The sequence below is a fragment of the Eufriesea mexicana genome, unplaced genomic scaffold (genome assembly GCF_001483705.2).
Source record: "Eufriesea mexicana isolate 0111107269 unplaced genomic scaffold, ASM148370v2 scaffold4545, whole genome shotgun sequence".
In the NCBI taxonomy this organism is placed as follows: Eukaryota; Metazoa; Arthropoda; class Insecta; order Hymenoptera; family Apidae; genus Eufriesea; species Eufriesea mexicana.
In genome coordinates this window covers 313,456-336,677 of record NW_016912511.1, presented here as the reverse complement: position 1 = coordinate 336,677, position 23,222 = coordinate 313,456, and the positions used below count along the sequence as shown (strand labels likewise).

Below are 23,222 nucleotides of genomic sequence, written 5' to 3'. Positions count from 1 at the left end.
CAATTCGAAACTGTTCCTAGATCTCGAGTCTATTTTACGTCCTTAAAAATTTGAAATCGTGAAGTTATTACGTTATTAAGCGTAGCGACCATCATTCACACCTTCGCCGCTAGATGGATTCCAACTTCGAGGCCTTTCTCGCAAGTTCTTGGTAAAAACCCTCGGTTTCCTATATATTTACAATCTCCAAATTTTTGATAGTATCCTCAACTCGGTCAAAATGGTCTCTCAATTTTCCTTTCTATAGTTATTAACAATTTTTAAAAATAATTAGCTCATATAAAGCTACTCGTATCGAGATAGAACTATGTAACGACCATCATTCTCACCCTCGCCGCTAGATGGATTCCGACTTCGAGGACTTTCTCGCAAGTCCTCGGAAAACCTCCAATTCCTATACATATAACCTCCCGACTTAAGGCAGTTATATACATATAAATTCCCGACCCGGTCTAAGACAGGGCCTGCTAGGAATTCTTGAATGTCGTCGTTAGGCCCCAACGACTCCACTAGAGTTCCCTCGCATACTCTTTCATACTCTTACACAGTATCTACTATAACTTATATCTACTACTGTTGCAAAAGCGATGTCCACTAACGTCTAGGGAGTTCCCTTGTAAGTGTCTTCTCCTCCCCCGTCTAAGATAGGGCCAGCTTTTTAGGGGGTTAGCCTTTACCGAGTCCATGATGAGTCCACTAGCAGGTTACTGTTGCAAAAGCGATGTCCACTAACGTCTAGGGAGTTCCCTTGTAAGTGTCTTCTCCTCCCCTGTCTAAGATAGGGCCAGCTTTTTAGGGGGTTAGCCTTTACCGAGTCCATGATGGAGTCCACTAGCAGGCCCAGGACGAAATGCAATTAATTCCTTCTCCTACCGTCTCTGCTAGCGCCACTGCCACAATAAGGATACCTGCGACTAACCGACTTAAATAATCATGAGGGAGGGGACCCTCTACACAAGTATTCTTAAAATAAATTGTATTTTATCACCAATAAATTGTACATCTCGTTAGGAGTTAACAATGAACACATTCTCGTGAAGAATCTTATAGTAGGCTGTCAAAAGTGCGAGTAAACGAGGTTTCAGTTACAGTAAGCATCCATGATCGGTCCTGTCATTCGTGAAACTAATGGAGAATCCTTTTTCTACCTCAGCAAGCTTCACAGTTCGCAGAACTAGACCTAGACTCTCGCATGCTGAACAAAGAACTTCTGACATGATACACTGCGTGATTGTGAGATAACCAAGAGGATAAATCGGGTCGTTCGCAGGAATATTAATTTTCACTTTCGTTCCCTCGAGGTTAGAGCTTGCTCTCGTCGTCGTAGATCACAGCTGGGTTCGTGGCAGCCCACTTTTCCTTGAACGCCATTTCCTCTTTCTTCGGCCTGGTCTTCAAGCTCTGCACGCCAGCGTAGTGCTCTTCGATCTCCTTCAGGGATCTACCTTCCGTTTCTGGGAGAACAAAGTAGAGCAGGACTCCGCCAGCGAGGTTGAGCAGGCAGTAGAAGAAGAACGTTCCAGGCAGTGTCATACTGTTCACCATATACAGGAACACCTTGTTCACGATGAAGGAGAAGATGTAGCCCATTGAGCCGACTATTCCTGTCGCGTTGCTTCGTACCTAGGTGAAACAAAGACATCCATAGAAGATCGAATTCGGATACCTTTAAAGGTGTTAATTAGTCTTCGAGGCCTAGGTTAACACATTCGATGCATGTCAGCGATCCTAATCGCCATACGTCGATAATATTCAGAATACATCGGTGACTTCGATTATGTGGCTTGTATTATGTGTTCCTTGGTACAATACATTAACACTTTGACTGCCATTATTTCTTATACTGAGTACACTCAGGGGGCCACGATACAATTTTCATTATTCTCAGGATATAATGACGAATTATCAAACAATATGGCAAAATAAGAAAAAGAAAAAGATGGTGTACATTATTAATGCTTTGTATTCAAGATTTCCTATTTATTTAAGTTGTTCGAATTTTCGAAAGATCGTTAAAGTAAAATAAATATAAATTTAAAGAATTAGTATTTCAGGGACCTCGAAACACCGTGACGTTAGATAGCCTATCACAAATTGCGTGCGGGTATGATTAATACATATTAATAATAATAATAATAATAAAGAGGTAATAAAAAGGGGAAACATGGCTACAAAAAGATTATAGTTATCGAGAATGTTCAGTGACGTGTGCCCCTAGCAATGCAAAAGGACGATCGAGCATACACATGTCAAGACTCGGGAGTGCGTGTTCTAGAAAGATCAGAACCATCTAGAAGGTTCCTTGAAACGTATTCCCCTCCCCCCACTCCCCTTGGGAAAACAAAAGTTGATTGGGCGCTCACGTACAAAAAGCTCGCTAAAATGCTCACTAAAGATTGCCAGAACAATCAACCCTCCAAAATATGTGCCCACTCATTGGGGACCACCATGGCCCCACTGAGGAGACAAGTACCGGTCACTGGTGACCGCCATGGCAGTCAACGTATTAACAAAAGTATCTGTATCTATCACCAGCAAAGGAGAATAATAAAAGAAAGCCATTTTTGGCATCGTCTAGAAGCGAAAAGTTCCTTTGGAGCCTTTAAGAGCATTCTCCAGGAAAGAAAAAGATGTGGGGGCCCTCCTCCCTATGTTTGCTGAAGTGGGTTACTAGTGCGGCAGGCAGACATCCTCTGTGTTGCGGTAGTGCTGAAAGGAACGAAAGGAAAAGGAAGGGATGCGTTTCGTCCCGGGGCCTGCTAGTGGACTCGTCACAGTAAGGCTACCTAGCACGCCCTATCTTAGATAGAAACACTATGAAATGTCGCAAAATTGCATATGTAGGAAGCCTTCAAGATTTTACCGAGGACTTGCAAGCAATGATGTCAGAAGATCCTTCATATTGACAAGGATGAGAACTATGGTCGCCATAAAGATAAAGGAATTACTAGTTTCTTTGAAAATGCTCTTAAAAGTCCTGCAAGAATTTTTCATTCCCAGGCGATGCCAAAAATGGCCCTTTTTCAACATTCTCCTCTGCAAAGGCATGAGACTTACGTTCACGGGAAAGAGCTCTCCAGCTAGGATCCAAGGGAGCAACCGGATCCCGGCGTGAGACAGGAACGCGGCTCCAATCATGAGAGTGGTTGGCAACCAGGCAAGGTCCTCGGTGTTCAGCATGTGATTGCTTTCCAGGTATCCGTAGACAGCAGCTAGCCCGAAACTGAGACCAGTACCGCCAATGGAGATGAAATTCAATAGTCGTTTGCCTGTGAAGTGAATAGCGAACACGCAGGTCACCGTGCCTAGCAGTTCGGCTAGACCAAGGAGCACTGCAGCCGTGTATTTGTCTATAGGAGCCTTCAGCCTCTCGAAGATCATCACAGCGAAAGTCTGGAGACTGAAGGTACCACCGAACGCACTGATGAAGAAAGCGAAAGTGACTAGGAGGAAGGGTGCATAAAAGGTCCTCTTGCTGAAGGATTTCCAGACTTTCTCTTTGTGATCCGCAGGCTTGTGCACGTCCTTGCAGATGCTCTGGAACTCCGACCTCACCTGGCTAGGAGCCACCCATCCGCGGAGCCAGCAGAGAGACTGCTCCGCTTCCCTCTGACGTCCTTTCGCTGAAAGATCATGTTATCCTAATTTTAAAGAGAAATATATTCCACTCGATCTAATTTCAGAGCTCTAACTAACGTACAACGTGATATAATTATTGGGTCATTGAAAATTCTACGTGGATTTGCAGTTGACAAGAAGTTGGACAGCAACCAGTGTCAAATCTTGCCAGTCCAACTTGAGAGACTCGAAATGAGTTTCATATTTCAATGGAAAAGCAAAGTAAGAAAAATCTGAATTGAATTTCGCGCCATTTGTGCGGAAGTGTTGCCAACGAATAAAAAGAGACAGCATGACAGTTGACAGTTCAGGGTTATTAAAAGGAGTTACATGAAAGAACAATGCACAACTTTTAATTAAAAACCTGGAATTTCTGTCAAACTTAATTCCTGCGTGAATTTTGGAACACTATATATCCCTATTGTTACTATAACACTCTTATTTGAAATTAGAAAATGATACCATTCGTGGCATAACGTCTAATGGTCAAAGAATAGTAATATAAAAGATGTACCGGCTAGCCAATAGGGACTCTCAGGTACCACGCATAGAGCAACGAAGCAGATAAGAGGATAGGCCATGTTGATTAGGGTCACTGTCCTCCAGTTGGCCAGCTTGCCACCGAGCATTTGCGTGAAGGTCCCTAGGATAATAGACATGCTCGAAGTGGCGGACAGCATTCCTCGTAGATGTGGCTGCGTCACTTCCGCCACGTAGGTCATCACAGGTGCCTCCAGCAGGCCTCCAGTTAGACCTGTCATAGCCAACGCTACGAACAGCATCCCGGTTGTGGTAGCATAATGGAAAATAATCCAGGCTGCTATGAACGGAATGGTAGTCAACATCATGGACCTCTTGCGTCCTAGGAACTGTGACACCGGTCCACTCGTGAAGCAACCGATTGGGACCAGAATCAGGTTCAGGCTACCTAGATTCGTACAGAATAGGTGTCTCATGAGGGATCTCCAGATTTACACATTGTACCAAGATGCAGTGTTGACTACTGGAACAATGTTGACTAGTAACGCGATAGCACTTTGATGTTCCCTAAGTGCAAGCTTTTAGGTTCTTGACATCGTGTTTGACATTCTAGAACAAGTCACGTCGTCACGGTTTTCGTATTACGTTAGTGGTTAATACCCTGAATTTACGCCTACACTGATGGTTTCGAGTTCCGCATCGCTGGCTGTTGGTCTATCCCACTCGTTCTACAACTCTGTACACTTGCTCTGTCATGCAGTGATATACGATCCGATTCCTCGACATTGTCGTCTACGCCAATAATAAAAACACGTATAGCCTATCTCTATGATCAATTCAGAGGCAGTGAAGAGAGATCATAACACAACTAGTCTGACCAGCATTCCTTCCGGTAGCCAACTCATTACTGCACAGTGGTTATCATAATTCGAGACACGTAAGCCTAATAATAACTATACCCCAACACTTCACCAGTTTTCCAGGATACATTGATATCCGGGTATACTTTTGACATGCTTGCCTAATCGAATTGCTTTGTGGATAGGTTAGGTTAGGTTAGGTATATGGACCCGAATAAACCCATGCAGCCTGTGCTATGCAAGTCTGCAAATGCTTTAGAAGGTTAGGCATTGACAGTGCAATAGCAGGTTCAGAGCTCATCGTTTTATCCTTTTCAGTGGTATGTGAGTTACATCTGATACACAGCACGGTTTCCATAGCAAGGTTACATGGAAACTCTATTCCTGATCGAGTAGACTTCAGGAGGATTGATTACCCTGGCGATCAGGAACTCACTTTCTATATCTGAGCGCTCATACGTCTTTTGTCTTTGCCCAGGGGCACGTGTTGCGGAACGCTCTCGATGGTTCTGATCTTTCTAGAACCGTGATCCGTGACGCGTATCCCTGCGCGATTTGTGACTGGCCATCGAACGGCTCTGGATCTTTCGAAGGCCGATTATGTATAATTGGAAGGAGTGTGGTCTTTCAAGAATGTTTGACAACACCTTGATAATGTTTGAGACATAGGACGAAAATGATCGCGTGCAAGGGATATTCATGACAGAGTTCAGTGCGAGAAACGAACGAAAGTTTACGACTGCATCCTGAGCCTTTGAAATACCTGGCCTTGAAATGACTGATTGAGTGATTGAGGAAGAAAACTTGAGTATGAAAGAAGACAGTGTGTAAGGTTAAATACTATTATATCATGTAAAACTATTAAATATAATTTCTCAAATTATTTCCAATGTATAATTTCCTTGAACTAAATAAAATTATAAATTCTTTGTATACGCAATTTTTTTCTTTTTTGTTCGTTTCTTTATCATTTTGAAATATTTCTATCTTTATACAAAAATACCTTCCTTGTGAAATAAAAGTTTTAAAATAAATTTTATTTCACAAGGAAGGTATTTTTGTACAAAGATAGAAATATTTCAAAATGATATAGAAATGAAGAAAAAACATATGGCGTATGCAAAGAATTTATAATTTTATTTAGTTCAAGGAATATATCATAGGAATATCATATATATCGTAGTTATTTTACTCTTAGAACCCATAATCCCAATAAAAGTCATATACCTTGACCATCAGGGGAACTAAACCTACCATCCTGCAAAATTTGGGCTATATCTGTGACCCAAAGGCCTTGCAGTCTTCTTGTTAGAAGCCATTTGCAAGAAAGTTGTTAGACAATTGCATAGTTGCTATTGTATTACGTTAATCTTCTCCTATTAGTAAAGCTTATTTTTCTTCTGTTAAGTATCGTGATATTATTTTAGTCGATCTCTCGCAATACGATCCAAAATACATGACAGGTTTCAGACACGAAAATTTCAAGCTCAACAATGACATAATGACACGATGAAAACCAGCGTATCATTAGACACCTGAAGGAGTCTACTGGAAAGTTAGCGAAGGGTCAGGCTATAATCCCTCTAGCTTGGTCTGCGAATAATTTCAAGCTCAACAATGACATAATGACACGATGAAAACCAGCGTATCATTAGACACCTGAAGAAGTCTATTGGAAAGTTAGCGAAGGGTCAGGCTATAATCCTTCTAGCTTGGTCTGCGAAGAAGCAGGATAAGGATCATGAGCTCACTGATCCACGTCAATTCCTCCGTGGTGACTTGGATCTCGGGATTCGTCTTCTGGAGCTCGGGGATCAGGATCGTGGAGAATCCCATCGTGGAGCCAAACGTGATCATCAGAAGGTTCTTCGCACTGACGGCGCAGAACTGCGGAAACGCCTGGCGCAGCTTCGACGTTGGGAAACTTTCGGTTGTGCCATTCAGGTCAGCCGGTGACGTTTTCTCCTCGCTCCTGAAGCAAATCGGAAAGCTAATGGTCAGTGAACAGGTATTAGAAAGTGTTTCAAACGTTGGAAAATGATGAAGTCGAAATGCATCTCGGTGTGCGCGAAGCAGGCAACGAAGATGGCGGCGATTGAAAGTATAAAATGGCCCCATCTAGCGTGGCTTCCGAGTGACTTAACGCCCACGTCGCGGCTGCTATTAACATCGTTTGTTTATAGGTCTTGGAAACAGCGGCACGATATAATGTTTGGGGCATACCAGTGGTAACATACCTAACAGAGATTGATCGAACTGGGTCTGCCTGATTAGATAAAAGCAATTCGGAAATATTTTTCTGTTCCGCGCAGATTCTTATCGGATCTTAGGGGTCTGTGTATTTGATAAGTTCCAAAACAAATTTGCACAAATAGAGGAAGAAATTCGCGATTTCTCTTCAGCTATAACAGAGTTCATTGGATAATTAATCTTGATTTCAACTGTATCGATATTTTTTACTAATATCGTAGTGAGCCAAAAATTCGCATAAATAAAGAAATTCACGAATTCTTTTCAGCCACAAGAGAATTCATTTAATTATTAATCCTGATTTCAACTGTATCGAAATTTTCAACTAATATCGTTGTATGCTAAAATATTCGCATAAATGAAGGAAGAAATTCGCGAATTCCCTTCAGCCATAAGAAACCTCGTTGAATTAATCCCAATTTCAACTGCTTCTTTATCTTTGACTAATATTGTGACGAGCTAAAAATTTTGCACAAGCAACAATAGCAATTCGCGAATTCTCTTCAACCATCAGAGACCTCATTGAGTTAATCCTAATTTCAGTTACCTCTTTATCTTCGACTAATATTATGACGAGCCAAAAATTTTGCACAAACAGAAATAGAAATTCGCAAATTTTCTTCAGCCATAAGAGAATTCGTCCCTGTGAGCTACATGCAATTAGATCGATCTACTATTGTCTTGGGCTAAGCGATCGTTGATCGACAACAAACCACAGACCCAATCCCATTGGGCATGGTTTTTTCCCGATGGAACTGGGTTAATAATGGCCGCGCCATGGTTATTCAATCGCCCAATTAAGTTTCAGCCTCTGGCGTTCCTTCAGCCAGCGAGATTTCGAACGCGAGATTTCGAACTCGTATCTCGAAACATCCTAACCTATAAATTCTTCGATGCATTTTTAAGCGCGTTAATACATCGCGAATGATGGAAACTCGTAATCGGTTCACACACATCTCATGACTCGTTTTAACTCTTTTAAGCGCGTTAATACATCGCGAATGATGGAAACTCGTAATCGGTTCACACACATCTCATGACGTGAAACTCATTGTCTTTTACTGTTAGCGTGAAGTGACCTTGTGTCACGAAGTCTGGAAATTTTGTGAACATCCGTTGTTCTGCTGCTAACGAGAAAGCTTGTAACTCGTTTAACGAGGTGACAATGACCCCGAAATGGTAGCCGAAAAGTGAAATTGTTTCTACAGCAACAGGTCATCGATGTGCAGATGCATTTCTGACACTAATTTCGCATATGCACTAATTTTGCATATGCAGAAATGATTTCGCGACTTAAGAAATGTATATATTAATTCTGTAGCAGATCGTTTTCGAAAAATAAATTTTCGTTCGTATTTCACGGTAGAGAGGACATTTTGTTGGCCCCACTTTCACTGTTTGTACTGTCAAGAATTGAATATTCAAATACACGATAAATTATTTGACTTGCAAATGTGGTACTAAAATATGGGTAAACGTAAAGATATAAAATATAATATATATTTTAACATTAAATTTTAAATAAAATAAAATATAAAAATATATAGATATATAGGCACTGAAATAGTCAATGAAATTGAGAAATAAAATTTTGATAAAATATCTAAAATAATAATTGTCAATGAATTATAATATATATTATAGCTTAGAAAATTTACTTTCTAGATTTCCTTAATTTGCAAATTTTTATTGGAGTTTGGTAATATTTTATTTCAATTTTAGAGATATTTTAGTAAATATCTAAAATAATAATTGTCCATGAATTATAATAGAAAATTCTCTTCTAATGAATGTATATAGCTTATCCTATTTTCTACATTTCTTTAATTTGCAAATTTTCATTGGAGTTTGGTAATATTTTATTTCAATTTTAGAGATATTCTAGTGAAGAATGGTTTTGAAATTTGTCATTATTTTTAGAAAAATAAGATCCGTATATGGTTTGAATGATGATGGTGATGCAAGAGGTTCATCATTTATTTTTCAATCTCCTTTGTACGTTCTTTGTCATTGACATAGTTGCATTCAGCGTAAAAGGGACTGTAGCTTTGAACTGTTGTGATTACATAAGCGAAGGTTCATGTCCCCCACTTTTACGTAATGTTAAAGACCGTTCCTCGCAGACCGGTTTGCTCAGGTAATGCAATCGAGTTCACAAGCCAAATTGCACTAATTTCCTTCCTTTTACTGTTTTAATAGCGATCTTGCTGCTCTAATTAGTTTCGAAAGAGCAACTTCGAAAACCGGATGAATTAAATTCTCTATTGGAAATTTTCAAGTACCTTGGTTATCTGAAATCTGATTTCGTCGTTGGAAAACTTCGAATGTGTGAAGATAATGACAATTAATTTCGATCCAATTTCAAAAATAAGCAGATTTGCAATCGAGGTTATAATATTGATAACTGGAATGGTGATAACCAATGAACAATATAAAATTTGCGAGCCTATGCCATTTTCGTTATACTCTTATTATCACCGATAATTATTCTTCCATAATTAAATAAAATCAGTAGTTGCGGATACAAAAGGTGCTGGAATTCAGAATATTTAAAAAAATAATATTAAAGGAAGAATGTCAATATAAAAATTTAGACCTTTTTATTTAAACAGAATTTTAAATTAGAAACGTATTCCAAATCTCAATCACTGTCATTTTATTAAAATAATCGTGATTACTTAAAAATTCGTGATTCAATACAATTTTGATTTTAGACAAATTTTTTTATTCCATGATAACTCGATGACACTTCAATTCTTGGGTTTATGCAACATCTGGTATATTCGTATTTCTCGAAATATAAATTCAAAACTGAAAAAAATTACAGAATTTTTATACCGATTTTTATAATATAATTCAGTAATTAAGAATTAAATATAGTTTTAATTCGGCCTATAAAAATCGACTTTCGGAATTTTTTCTGAAGAAACCATGATATATATTGGGATGCAGTTTTCGCACTAAGGTTTATTAATACTTAGAGAATATTTATAACATTTTTTTTTTACGGAATTAATAAAAATTGTGGAAATTCTGTAGCCTTAGATAAATCGTGTTTTTAAAAAAGGGGCTCGAATGGTTGTCATGATTCCGAACCATCTGGTTATTGGAAACGAAAAAACTAAAAAGCATCTTAATTAGTATGAACATGAGTATAATATAAACTACCAAAATAGCGAAATTTCGAAAATTAAAGAAATGATAGCATTTTGAAATTTAAATATCGATTTTCTCGCGTTTTTCATCCTTTGGATAGTAAACAAAAATAGAAAAAAAAGTCGGATTTTGAAATTACTACTTCATACGATAAAGGTATATCTAATAAATATCTCCTCCAAATTTCGAGTCAATCGGTTAACTAAAACGCGAGATATCCCATCAGCAAGTTCAAAAAATACGGTTTCGAGAAAAACGCGTTTGAAGTTTTCCTTACCCGTTGTACAATACCTATACGTCGCACTTTAAACATCTATAACTTCGCTAATTTTACGAATTTGAACAAATCCTTTCACACGGACATTTTCGAAAGCATACACTTTGAGAAAATGTAAAGAAAAGAAAATCGAATTTCTAAACCGGTTTACAGCTATACCTCCTTCATAACCTAACTATACCTAATTTTACGCTTTCCATCCTCTCAAATACATCCAATATGCTTAATATCAATTATTCAATTGCTTTTCTTCTTTTTCAAAAACGTTGCAATCCATTGTACCTGTTTTCCTTAACCTCAAATATGTGGACCAAACTCAATAGAATACCAAGTTAAATTCCTGAGTTAAATGCAATAGTTGCTTCGCCACTGGGAACTATCTAAGATTCCAAGTGGCTGCACGTAAAAGGAAAGGCAGCACGTGCAAAGATAATGCCGCGAATTAAGTCAAAGAACCGTGTATCAAGGGATTAGAGAAAATAAATCATCGCGAGTCTATTACGCAATTCTTGTTGCTTTGTGTACATCGACGAGATTAAGAAATTTTATCGAGCATCTAATATTTTTACGCGATTTTGAATTTTATGGAGGTTTAACGTTTTTATCGTATGACGCATAATCATTCTCAATAATCATAAACACGAGTTAATAACGAAGAAACGAAACGAATTTTTACTCTACTATCCAACACCCTGGAATGTCTTTAGCAAATGATGCTAAATAATTTTCGTCAGAGGTTATAGTTGCAACATAAAGTTGAGTTGAAATTTTTAGGTTATGTTCCTATTTCCGTATATTAACTTTCCGCAGAAATATATGAAATCGAACGAGAAATCATTTTTATATCACTCGAAATTACTTGACGTTTTGAATCAGTGTATGTGTATTCATTGTTACATGTATTATACCAAATATTATTTATCTTACGTTAAAAGGAAGATTGTAATCCAATATGGAGGACTATCAACTTAGCCACGTTTATTGAATAGGTCTCTAGATGTTTGGTACTAATAGATTATTATATTTTATTTTATATAAGTATTATTTTCCTACCATATTTTATTTCTCGTAAGAAAATTATAGTAAAGGAGAATAATAATTAGATATCGTCACAGTGGCGCTAGTGTTCCAGTTTTCTCACACTTTATCCGTGTGCCTTGGCTTCAAAGGTTATGTAGATGTAAACAAAAAGAATTGGCCGTGTGTTTTGAACAGACCTGTATAAACGACATCGTGCTTTCACTATGTCACTCGGTTATTAACATTCCTATGACACTGAGAGTGCATGCGTTATTTATCGCGGATTAAGAACGAGAGCTTCGACCCAAATAACACTATAATCATCCTGAGCAAAATTTACGATTACGCCATTGGAGCCCCAGATCCGAACACCAATGCCGATACCACAACAACTTTTTCTTCATCGTAGATGTTAAAAAGACGATAAATTTAATAATGATATTACATCAGAAATGATTATCAAAGATACAATAAATCATACTAAAGATAGTCGTGGATTATGCGAGACACCGAGAACTGTAATAGCGATATGAAGTTTTAAGAAGTGATATACTATTTCAAGAACTAAAAATCATTGCTAAACAATTGCATTTGTGATTCGTATTTCGATAGAAATTACTTGAATTCGACGTAAATATATAAAATGCTTGTCATTTCTTATTCATTTTCCCACTTTCTTCATTTTCAATTTAAATTCATAATTGTCAAATAAAATGTTAACGTGAGATACTATCTAAAAGTCATTCAGAAACTTTTGGTATTTAAAATGGACGTAATTCGTACTTCTATAAAAATTAGTTGACTTTGATGTAAATATATAAGATACTTATTTCTTATTCATTTTCCAAGTTTCTACATTTTCAATTTAAATTCGTAATTGTCAAATAAAATGTTAACGTGAGATACTATCTAAAAGTCATTCAGGAATTTTTGTTATCTGAAAATGGACTCTAAAATGGCTCTGCATGATTTATATAAATCACATACTTATATATATGAAAAAAGAAATCCAAAAATATTGATTAACTTAAAATTAATATTATTATTTATTAGAAAATAATATTATAGTGAAACTGATTTTCTTTAACAAATTTCATGATATTGTTAAAATAATAAATTGCAATAAATTGAAAACAAATGGCACAAGTTTTCTATGAATGCGAACCGCCATTTTATAGAAGAAAGTGGAAACAAGGCCTGATTTATTACTATCGTGACTTTCAAAATGTCGTATCTTCATGGAATTAACGATACCTAAGTACAAATACAGAAAAAAAAAAATACTAAATAGTAATCTCTCTTATATATCAGTGTTTTTTCTATAGATATAATCTAGTTTACAGAGTCAAAGTGATAAAAACCGAGCTTGGAATTTTGTTTAAAAATTAATCATCGTATTTAGAATCGCTCTGTACGTCGAATGTACTATAGATATTACTCTGAAGCATTACGTCCATCGTGATTATGTCTCACGACGCCGTGCTTGTAAACCCTCGCACAATCTACGATTTAAACGAGCCTGCGATTAATCGTCAAGAATAAGTCAAGCATCATCGACAACCAATGGAAAGAAGAGAAAAAATTTCGAAATTTTTAATTCCGTCGAAACGCAATTTTCGATAATCTTCTCCGATCGTTTAAAATTACTATAATTGGTACTTTTAAGCGCCGCCATATTGGAGTGACCTTCATGGTGGCTAGGTTCAATCAAAATGAGTCATCGTCAAGAAAAATCCCGGATGTATAGTATGGAGATAAATAAATTAAGATGGAAGAAGATTGTAAATTAGAGTACCAAATTGCGACACTGATTGGTAATTTGGGACCGTGGGCCCCATTTGGAGCCATAGTCCTTAGGCCTGTTTCAAGGTCACACGTGGTGAAAAAATAATGACTTATGCCAACGATACTTAATTCATGAAGAGAAGAAGATATTAACTCTTTCAGGAATATACTGGAATATAGTATATTAGATATAGTATAGGTGTACATATAGTGTCTCGCCAAAATAATTTCGTTATTTTAAACGGTATAGAACAATGTTGCGTACGAAAATAGTAATATTTAACAAAATACATAATATGAAATAAATGGTAATTTTGTGGATGGAGGCATAGAGGAGATATAGAGGTCATCCTGATTCTTTTTAAGAAATGGATCTTGCAATTCTTTAGGTTAGATTTCGATAATGAAACGTATTCAGGGTATAAAAATATTCCGACAGATTTTCCTTTCTAAAATGCGATTTTTATAAGTAACACTTTTGCATGTTGCTCAAAATGACGAAAATATTTAGGTTGAACCGGTTCGTTAGACACATTGTACATGGCGGGACCTGCGCAGGCTAAATAGAGTGAAAGCAGCACGCATGATCAACTATCCTTTCATTTTTTCTTAGTATAAGTGTTATTATTAAATTTTAACAACAATAATAATAATAATAATAATAATAATAATAATATTGCATTTATCATAATCATCATCCTATTACTATTATTACTATTGCTATTGTTACTATTAAATTTCAACAATAATAACAATAATATTGCATTTATCATCATTATTATACTACTATTATTGCTATTATTATTGCTGTTGTTATTAAATTTTAATAACAACAATAATAATAATAATACTGCATATACCATGATTAATATTCTACTATTGTTGCTGTTGTTGTTGACCTTGTTGTTATTACTGTTGTTACTATTAAATTTTAATAATAACAATAACATTTCATTTATTATGGCCACTATGCTGTTGTTGTTGTTGTTGTTAATATTACATTTTAATAATAATAATATTTAATTTATTGTGATCATTATACTATCATTATAATAATAATTATTATTATTGCTGTTACTATTAAATTATCATCCTTTATTCATTAATTACTAACAAGTATATAAATCATTACTGTAACGATTGCTCGTAAAACGAAACACTACTAAAGGTATTATAATTATCATTTACCATGTGAACTTATTATTCGAACATTTTAATCTACTATTATATCATTGACATTGACTCTGTCAAAAATTTCAGATTCTCATCGATCCTCTCTGATCCGACATTCAAGACACGACCACCTCGACCACTACCAGAATTTTTCGCTGCAACATGGCTCGTGCCGGACGTCGAGTTTCACGTAGAATTCAAGCTTCTGAACGCAATCGTCCAGCAACGAACGCCATAATTGCAGTCGCAGCGGTCGTTGTCACTTATCTCGTGGCTTCACGGTCCAACTTTCTCGCTAAATCACTATTTGCGAGAGCTCAACGCGCCGATAAGCGCGAACAGATCTCCGATAAGCTAGGAAAAAATCGGCTCATAGATCCGGCATTCGATGCAGCGTACGAGGAATTTCGTTGATCCTTTGCACGTGCTCGACACACTTCGTTTCCCCGCCATTTCTTCGCGAAGCAATGCTCGCTTCGTTTCGCAGAAAATTAACAGGTAATCTTTCCTCTTTGTTTTTCCTTCATGCTCAGAATGATGGGAATCGGTATCTTTAGCGGCGTCGATTAAGTTGTACCCGTAACTCACAATTTTTCTTATCCGAGTCTTCACGACGCTAAAGAGGAAGCGATCACGCAATTACGAGACCAAGGACGGGCCAGCAGAAATCTCCTGTCGTTTTTGCTTCTTCAAACCAGATTTCGCCACGGTCGATTACGATTTGAATAATAGCTTTGCGATTCAATCACGTCCTATTTTCGTTTTCCTCTTTCGTACCGGTTCTAGGCATTTTGGAAATGTATTCCTTTGTTAAAAATTTACCAAAAATTTTTTGGTTAAAGAAGAGTTGGAGTCCAAAAATTTTCTGCTATAAATTTATATTTTATTTATATTTTTTGCTCGCCAGTAAATAAGAAATCGTATAATAATTAATAATTAAGAATTATTCGTTTTCCTCTTTCGCACCCGTTCTAGGCATTTTGAAAATTTAACCCCCTGTTAAAAATTCACCAAAAATTTAATTCTTTGTAAAGATTTACCAAAAATGTTTTTGCTAAAGAAGAGTAGAAGTTCAAAGATTTTCTGCTGTAAATTTGTATTTTATTTATATTTTTCTCGACAGTAAATAAGAAATTGTGTAATAATTAAGGAGTAAAATTATTCGATTTCGATACCTCGCGCACCGTTACATTATTTTAAATTTGATATATTAATTAATATCGATCTTCGAAATGTTATATTACGGTGACTGAAGGTCGCCTCTCGAGTGCAAAGGGTTAGTAATGATCCAAGTCTCGTGCACTTGGGATAACGTTGATCGGCCTTTACGAATAACCTGCACTGACGAATTCTCTTGCATAACAACCACGAGCTGGAACGAGGAGTACATAATTCTAGGGAAATTAAAAAAAAAAATATGTAACTTCTGCGGTGATTTATGGGTCAGCTGGTTTAACATTTCGTTTCTCACCTTCAGTACGTTTACGATGCATCATGGCAAAAGTTTATTACAAACAACTTTTAAAGAAATTCTGAATGAAAATTGAAATATCATAAATGAGAAATTAATAGGTAATTTGAACTATGGGTACACTGAGATTTATTAAAGATTCACGAGTAATAATTTCTGCAATAATTTTCAAAGTCACAATTGTGCAGTTAACCACTAGTAATTAGATAATGAATTGATTATGACCTGATGAATTATATATGTACATTGCTATTATATTACTGTCAAATTATTTTCTATTTAATATTTAGCATTGTTATTTACTATTTACTTATATCATACTATATTATATATATAGCAGAATATATTGGGCAATTTGAATTATTGAACCTCTGAGATTTATTAAAGATTAATAAATAACCAGTAATAATTTTTGGAACAACTTGCAAACTTGCAATTATACATTTACTACTAATAGTAATGATTACAATAAATAGATTATAATAAATAGATTATAACCTGATGAACTATATATGTACTTTGCTATTATGTTACTATAATATCGTTTTCTATTTAATATTTATCATTGTTATTCACTATTTCCTTATCTACTATTATATTTGATTATATATATAATACAAATAAAATATAAGTAAAAATATAGCATATTATATAGTATAGTATAATATAAATATAATATAATATAAATATAATATAGTATAGTATATTTTTACTATAATTGATATATAATTAATATATTATATTAAATATAATATACGTGAAGTATAAGTAAAATATAACAGTAATCATTTATAATAGTAATATAATAGTGTAGGAATAGTAACACAGTACTTTATGTATTTATGCGCAAAGAAGCGTCAATCGTGCAATTTCGTAATAGTGATTTATGATATTGGAAGAACGAGGATTACATTGCAGAATATCGCTTTTAGCTATTTGTGAAGTGTTTAAGTGCGATAATCTCAGCTGTTTTTCCTGCTATTGTGAAACACACAGCAAACACTGCACTACAAGTTCTGAATAAAGGACTCTAACAACCTGTTAAGTTTATTTTAACACATTCGACTAGCAACATTCCTTATAGTTACCAAACAGATCTCAAATATCTTTTTCCAATTGCTTACTCGTTCTTTAAAATTGCCACAGAAATTATAGAAATGCTGTATAGAGATACATATCCAATCCAAAACTAATCTAAATACGTTCTATATCGACCAAAAAGAGTGAGTAGTTATTTTTCATGTGTAACGTGTTTCTCCCAATCCAATTTACTCGATACTTGGTCTTATAGCACGGATGTGCCAATAAAAAGAATGGGGAATTCAGTAGTACAATTTCCGTCAATGCGATCTTTATCTGAGAAACCTTCGACTTGAGTAAACGCAACGAGTTATGTGCAAAGTTTTGTTCTTTCTGGCAGAGCATTGTACAACAAGCTCTTAAGAGCGACCACTGGTAAAATAATAGTAATTATTACTAGTGGAATACAGGAATTCGAAATGCAAACATATAGAAACCTGGAAATCCTGGCCAGGAACGTATAAAAATTTTCTAACGATATTATTAAATCCCTATACCTAACATTAACGTGATATTTAACATTAAGAATTTCAAAGTGCGAATGTTAAATATAATTAATGTTAACATTAACGTTAACTATATTGTTAACTAATTATATTGTTAACTTTGAAATTTTTCCAACTCCGTGGAATAATAATTACAACGCATTTTGCCAGTGAGAAGTTCAAAATAAAAAATTTTCTTTCGAAAGAAAAATAATTGTAGAATGCCTTTGTATTTGTATGTATTTGTATTGTCCATGAATGCATTTGTATTGTAATTAGTTGTATATAGCAATATATTATTAGATTAATATAGAAATTGTAATAATATTATACAAATAAAATTTAATGGCGAATAAAATATATTTTGTGGAAGAAATTAAAATAAAATTTTGAACAATTTTTGTTCTTTCCTTTTCCTAATTTGTTACGGTGGAAATTACTATATGAAATTTTTGTGTACTTAAATAAACCATTTAAACCTCAGCCATTATTTTTCTTATTACAATTAAAATTCAAAGAGTATTGCATTGTCCTAATAGAACATTTAACTGATGCCAAAGTCGTAGAGATTTTTTTACATAGCTCAAAAATATGTAAATTAGGATGTTAGTGATGTATAAAAAATAAAAAAAATTCCCTATCTTGATTCACCTTGAACATACGTGAAATGAAAGGAAATTCTGTTGGCGAGAGAATGAAAAAACAGTTAGTTGAAAATGAATATTCCTTGCTACATAAAAATATATATTTAATAAAATATATATATAATAAAGGAATATATATTCATTATATATAATAATAAATGTATACTATATTAAATATAATAATAAATATATTTTCTTTATAATACGAAAATAGATTATAATAAGTAAATATATAAAATCAAATTACGAATAATAAATTTACATTATTAATAAGATTGATTAAATAAATTGTAATAATTAGTGATAGACAATAATTAAAATTAACTATACATTATATGCTGTCTCGCTCATCAAGATATGAAGGAAGCAATTAATTGCAAAATTATTATTGCCTCAATCACCTTTTTATTCCCTCTGATAGACAAAGTTATAATTGACAATTATAATTTAATTTTATTCGTTACAATGCAAAATGAAAAATCACGTTATGAAAATAATTTATTGTCAACAGACTGTTTCTTCATTCTCGTTTCTTTACTTTTCTCCTTTCTTTCTTTCCCCATTGTTGATCCATCAGATCCATCGGATCAGATCAGAGACATCAGATTTTTAACTCGCATTTTCTTATCTTTTGTAACATATGAGCTATTTACAATCAGAGTAATCAATCAAAAGAGTTTTTTAATTTCTTAAGAACTTGATCGATGCTTAGCATTTTATATTTGATATAAATTTCTACTTATTATTTCATTTTAGTAGATAATAAAAAATAAAAATAAAAGATACTAAAAACATAACAAAATAAATAAATAAATAAATAAATAATAAGAAAAAAACCGTGTAGAAAAATCTTTGCAACTTTAGCACCAATTGATCAGTGTTCCTTGTAAATGGGCCTTTAGCTTAAGATGTCAGTTGGTGTCATTAGTTGCTGATTTAATTACCAACCTTCCTATGTACGGACTAGTATCCTAACATAAAAATTGACGTTACAGTTAAGGCTACAATTAAGTGCACAAATAGAAATAATATATACGATTTAGTTCAAGGTAATAAGCAAATAAACAATAAGAGAAAAATTTTGTTTTCCTGCAAACTCAGCTACTATATTGAGTATATCATAGAAGATGTGCTAATTATTCGTTGATTTGAAATTCCAATTAGATCTCAAAATGTACTCGAATATAATATGCAGTTAATTATTTTTTTCTTCGAAGTGTTTAAATGTTTCGAAATGCTGAATGACTATTATCTAAAGTTTTTTACTGCGATAGAAAATTTAAAAATAGTTTAGTAGAAAATTGGATAATAATATAGCAAGCATTGTTAGTAAAGACGTCACAAGCATGAACTAAAACCAATATATCAATCACGAAAAGAGTTATCCAAAATTGAAAATTTTATTTTGACAATTTGATCGTCGATCTTTTAAAATTTTCGATACACGAATGTCGAAAATTTTGGACACTTCAATTTGTGAAATTGTAAATATTTTAATTTTTCGTTACCCAAAAGTGAAAATTTGATTTTGACAATTTAAACGTCGATCTTTTAAAATTTTCGATACACAAATGTCTAAAATTTCGGATATTTAAATTTTTGAAATTTTGAAAATTTTAATTTTTCGTTGTCCAAAAATGAAAAATTGATTTTGACAATTTGAACGTCGATCTTTTAAAATTTTCGATACACGAATGTCTAAAATTTCGAACACTTCAATTTGTGAAATTATGAAAATATCGATATCGAAATTTTTTAAACGTACAATAGTTAAAATATTCCAATTTTGTTCAATATCGAAATTTATTACATTAATTACAGACAACCTCTGAGCAATTGTAAGCTAAGAATATTTCGTAAGGTATCAATACCAACGATTGAAAGGAAATATGAAATATTATTCGATTATGCAACATTTTGTAAGAATGTTGAGAGTATTATTAGTCCATTGAAGAACAATAGCTAGAAGGGCAAACTATATTGTTTTATAATAAGGCTTCGAATAATTAAAATGATTAGATCAGCAAAGAAAAAGAAGACTAAGATCTGTAAAGAAAAAAATATAATTTTCCATTCGTAGTGCAATTAGTATAAAATGATGAGCTTAAGGAACCAAAAATAAGTTATTTCTAAATAACAAAAATGAAACTTTAAATCAAGTTTTGTGCTGATATAAATAAATAGCAGATATCAAAAAATTGTACAAAAATTTGTTTCTCAGTTCCAAAAATTAAATTTTTTGCGAAATATATCTAATGTAATTAAAACTCCTACATCCTTATAAGTTTTCACATTCATAAATTCTATTTTTTTAACATCCTGTATTACTATAACATAATCATGGTAATAATGATAAATGGAATAAAACAATTTCCAAGGAATATAGTTTCCTTTGCAATAAAAAGCCCAATAAACAAGGTGATTTCAGATAAATGATAAAGCATGCCTAAATATATGTTACTTGTTCACTAAAATTTACTTTGCGATAAGACCATTGTGTCACGCAATGATTTCTCGCCAATTATGTGGAAATCAAACACCAATTAAAAAATTAACTAAGCACTAAAAACCCGACAATAAAATAAAATTGGTATCACTGAAAAGTTGTGAAATTTCGAAGAGCATTTTGAGGAAACAATTTTAAAACGAATATCAAGAAATATATATTTTTCTATAACGCAATTTTCTTAACAATATTTCAAAAAATATTTTTTGATGACATAAACAATATTTCCTCAACCATATTAGAAAAATTAATTTTAATATTTATTGAAATCAAGTTCAAAATACTTCGATTACTCGTACTTTAAACTCTATCATAGTGTGTCTGATAAAGCCCCCAGCAAACATTTCATTGAATCACAAAGACAATAAACATCGTCGATAATATTTTTCTCAAATTTTGATTGAAAATAAAAGGTGAAAAATAATTCATAAAGTGAAATATGTTAAGGAAATACAAATAATTGTTCTCTCATGATAAACTTGCTAAATAGTAATTACTTCACTATTTCCGTAATAGATTACATACATAAAAGGCCGGTAAAAGTAGCAAAAAGATATTACAAACCTGGTTGTATCATTATTTGTTTCCTGCGCCATTTTATGTCAATGTGTTATTAATTTCACTGTTCTCGGATTGTTTTCAAATTTTTATTACACGTGCGTTCCTCGTATGTTTTCACAAGTACAACTTCTTCGGTATAAAATTTGTTGACTGTTCAAATAAAATATTTGCCAAACTTGACCAATCTCAATGATGAACCGTTGGTGACAAAAATCAGTTTTTCCTTGATCAAAATTAATCGAAGTTGGTAATTTAAAAAGAAAGAAGCCGAAGATAAGTATCAAAATAATTTCACAAATGTGTAATAATTAGGAGAAACAACGATAATTATTTAATCATTCTTGTCCAGCTTTTTATTCATCTTCCACTTATATTTTTAATCGGTTCCGCCTCTTCATGAAGAATTCTTCGAATTTTTAATCACAAAGAGTCTCTTCATAAAAGAAAATATTTTACAAAATTTCCTTCGCAACTTCTCCCTCGAGTTTCTCTTTGACAATTTTCTTCTTTCAAAAATTTCTTTCCAATTCGAAGTTTTGCAATCTTCCAATCTATTTACTTCACATTACATTCGATTTCTTCGGTACTTTCTTCTCTCTCGTTTGCCTGTATCAGTTTACACTTTCTTCTTTGCCAAATTTCACCAACACGTGGCAAACGACCCAAACCGGTCAAGCAACAAATTACGCATTCACCGGTCAGCTGTTGGTCCAAGACCCGAATGAACGGCTCATCGGTGCCATTCTTCATCCATAATTAAAATTCTGATCTTCAAAAACTTCGATTAGAAAACACATTTGTGGTACCTTGCTCAGTTCCAGATCATTGACCTTGTCAATCGCGTGAAACAATAGAGAAATTGGCAACAGCACTGCTTCTTGCCAGAACAGGTGCACGAGGCTAGACTAGCTTCTTGTTTCTTTCATCTTTTTGGATTTTCCGCGACGGAGCCGATCAGTTGCTGCTTAGCTGGCCTCCTCTGATTTGCAAGAACTGGAGAACGATGATTGACCGTGTGTTTACACGTTGACTTCCGTTTGGAAGCCGAGGAGAGAGAAGCTAGTCCTGCGCTGGACTGTTGTCAGACACACTAAACGACCAACGAAAGCGAACAACTTAAGTGTTCCTTCCGATTCCTCCTCCACCAAACACATTTACACAACTGCTTTCACGAATGGGTACATGTGACCTGTCCCCCTCTATTCTGCAAATATAGGCTATTACACCTAGACTGGTGGATAGTCTTAGTTTAGTCGCAACCGGGGAGAGTACTGTTGCTAATCCTCTTTGCAAATTGATCAGAATACTCTGGTAGCTGAATGCTGGTGATGGGAGGAAGTGACATTAGGAGTGGTGTGTATCTAGACATATTTGGGGTGGGGTGAAATATCAGTATAAACTGTTTATAAGGCTCCAGTAGTGATTAGAGGTATGAATATGAGGTGTTATTACCTTATCTTTAAAAGTTTATTAGAGAAAAAGTCTCATCATGCTTTTGAAATTCATTCAAGTGGTTTGGAATATGAATACAGTCTGGTATTATAGATATCCCAAACTGGTATTGCTCTTTAGATCCCTCATGGTATTACTGGATCACTGAAATAGTTTTAAAAATCACTGACATGTAATAATACATTGAATAGTTACATAGATTAGAATAGGTCATATGGATCTTTTATGATATTTTGGAATTTACTGAAGTAATCTAGAAAAATTATTATATCTTAACATTACATTAAACTGTGGGCAGCATATATTGGGTTACATATCATATGTGTCAAAATTGTTTTTGAAAGTCTGTTAAGGGAATCCTCTTTGACATCTACAATTTATTGAACTGTTCTAAGAATATTTCT

General features: G+C 34.1%; 1 protein-coding gene across 1 annotated transcript; it reads right to left on the bottom strand.

Moving 5' to 3' along the window:
• Positions 1-1,038: 1,038 nt before the first annotated feature.
• On the bottom strand, positions 1,039-21,821 carry LOC108551554 (facilitated trehalose transporter Tret1). Its single transcript, XM_017905768.1, has 5 exons — positions 21,370-21,821; positions 6,710-6,930; positions 4,133-4,546; positions 3,058-3,623; positions 1,039-1,623 (listed from the first exon to the last, which is right to left on the bottom strand). The coding sequence occupies exons 1-5, from the start codon at positions 21,399-21,401 to the stop codon at positions 1,303-1,305; spliced, it is 1,554 nt and encodes a 517-aa protein (XP_017761257.1). The 5' UTR covers positions 21,402-21,821; the 3' UTR covers positions 1,039-1,302.
• Positions 21,822-23,222: the final 1,401 nt, after the last annotated feature.

What these genes read in the sequence shown, in the direction of transcription:
- LOC108551554 (XM_017905768.1), bottom strand. Translation starts at nt 21,401, where the DNA reads ATGGCGCAGGAAACAAATAATGATACAACCAG. An exon ending in ACAAATAATGATACAACCAG is followed by an intron (nt 6,931 to 21,369) that starts GTTTGTAATATC and finishes GATTTGCTTCAG; the next exon opens with GAGCGAGGAGAAAACGTCAC. An exon ending in GGAGGAATTGACGTGGATCA is followed by an intron (nt 4,547 to 6,709) that starts GTGAGCTCATGA and finishes GTACGAATCTAG; the next exon opens with GTAGCCTGAACCTGATTCTG.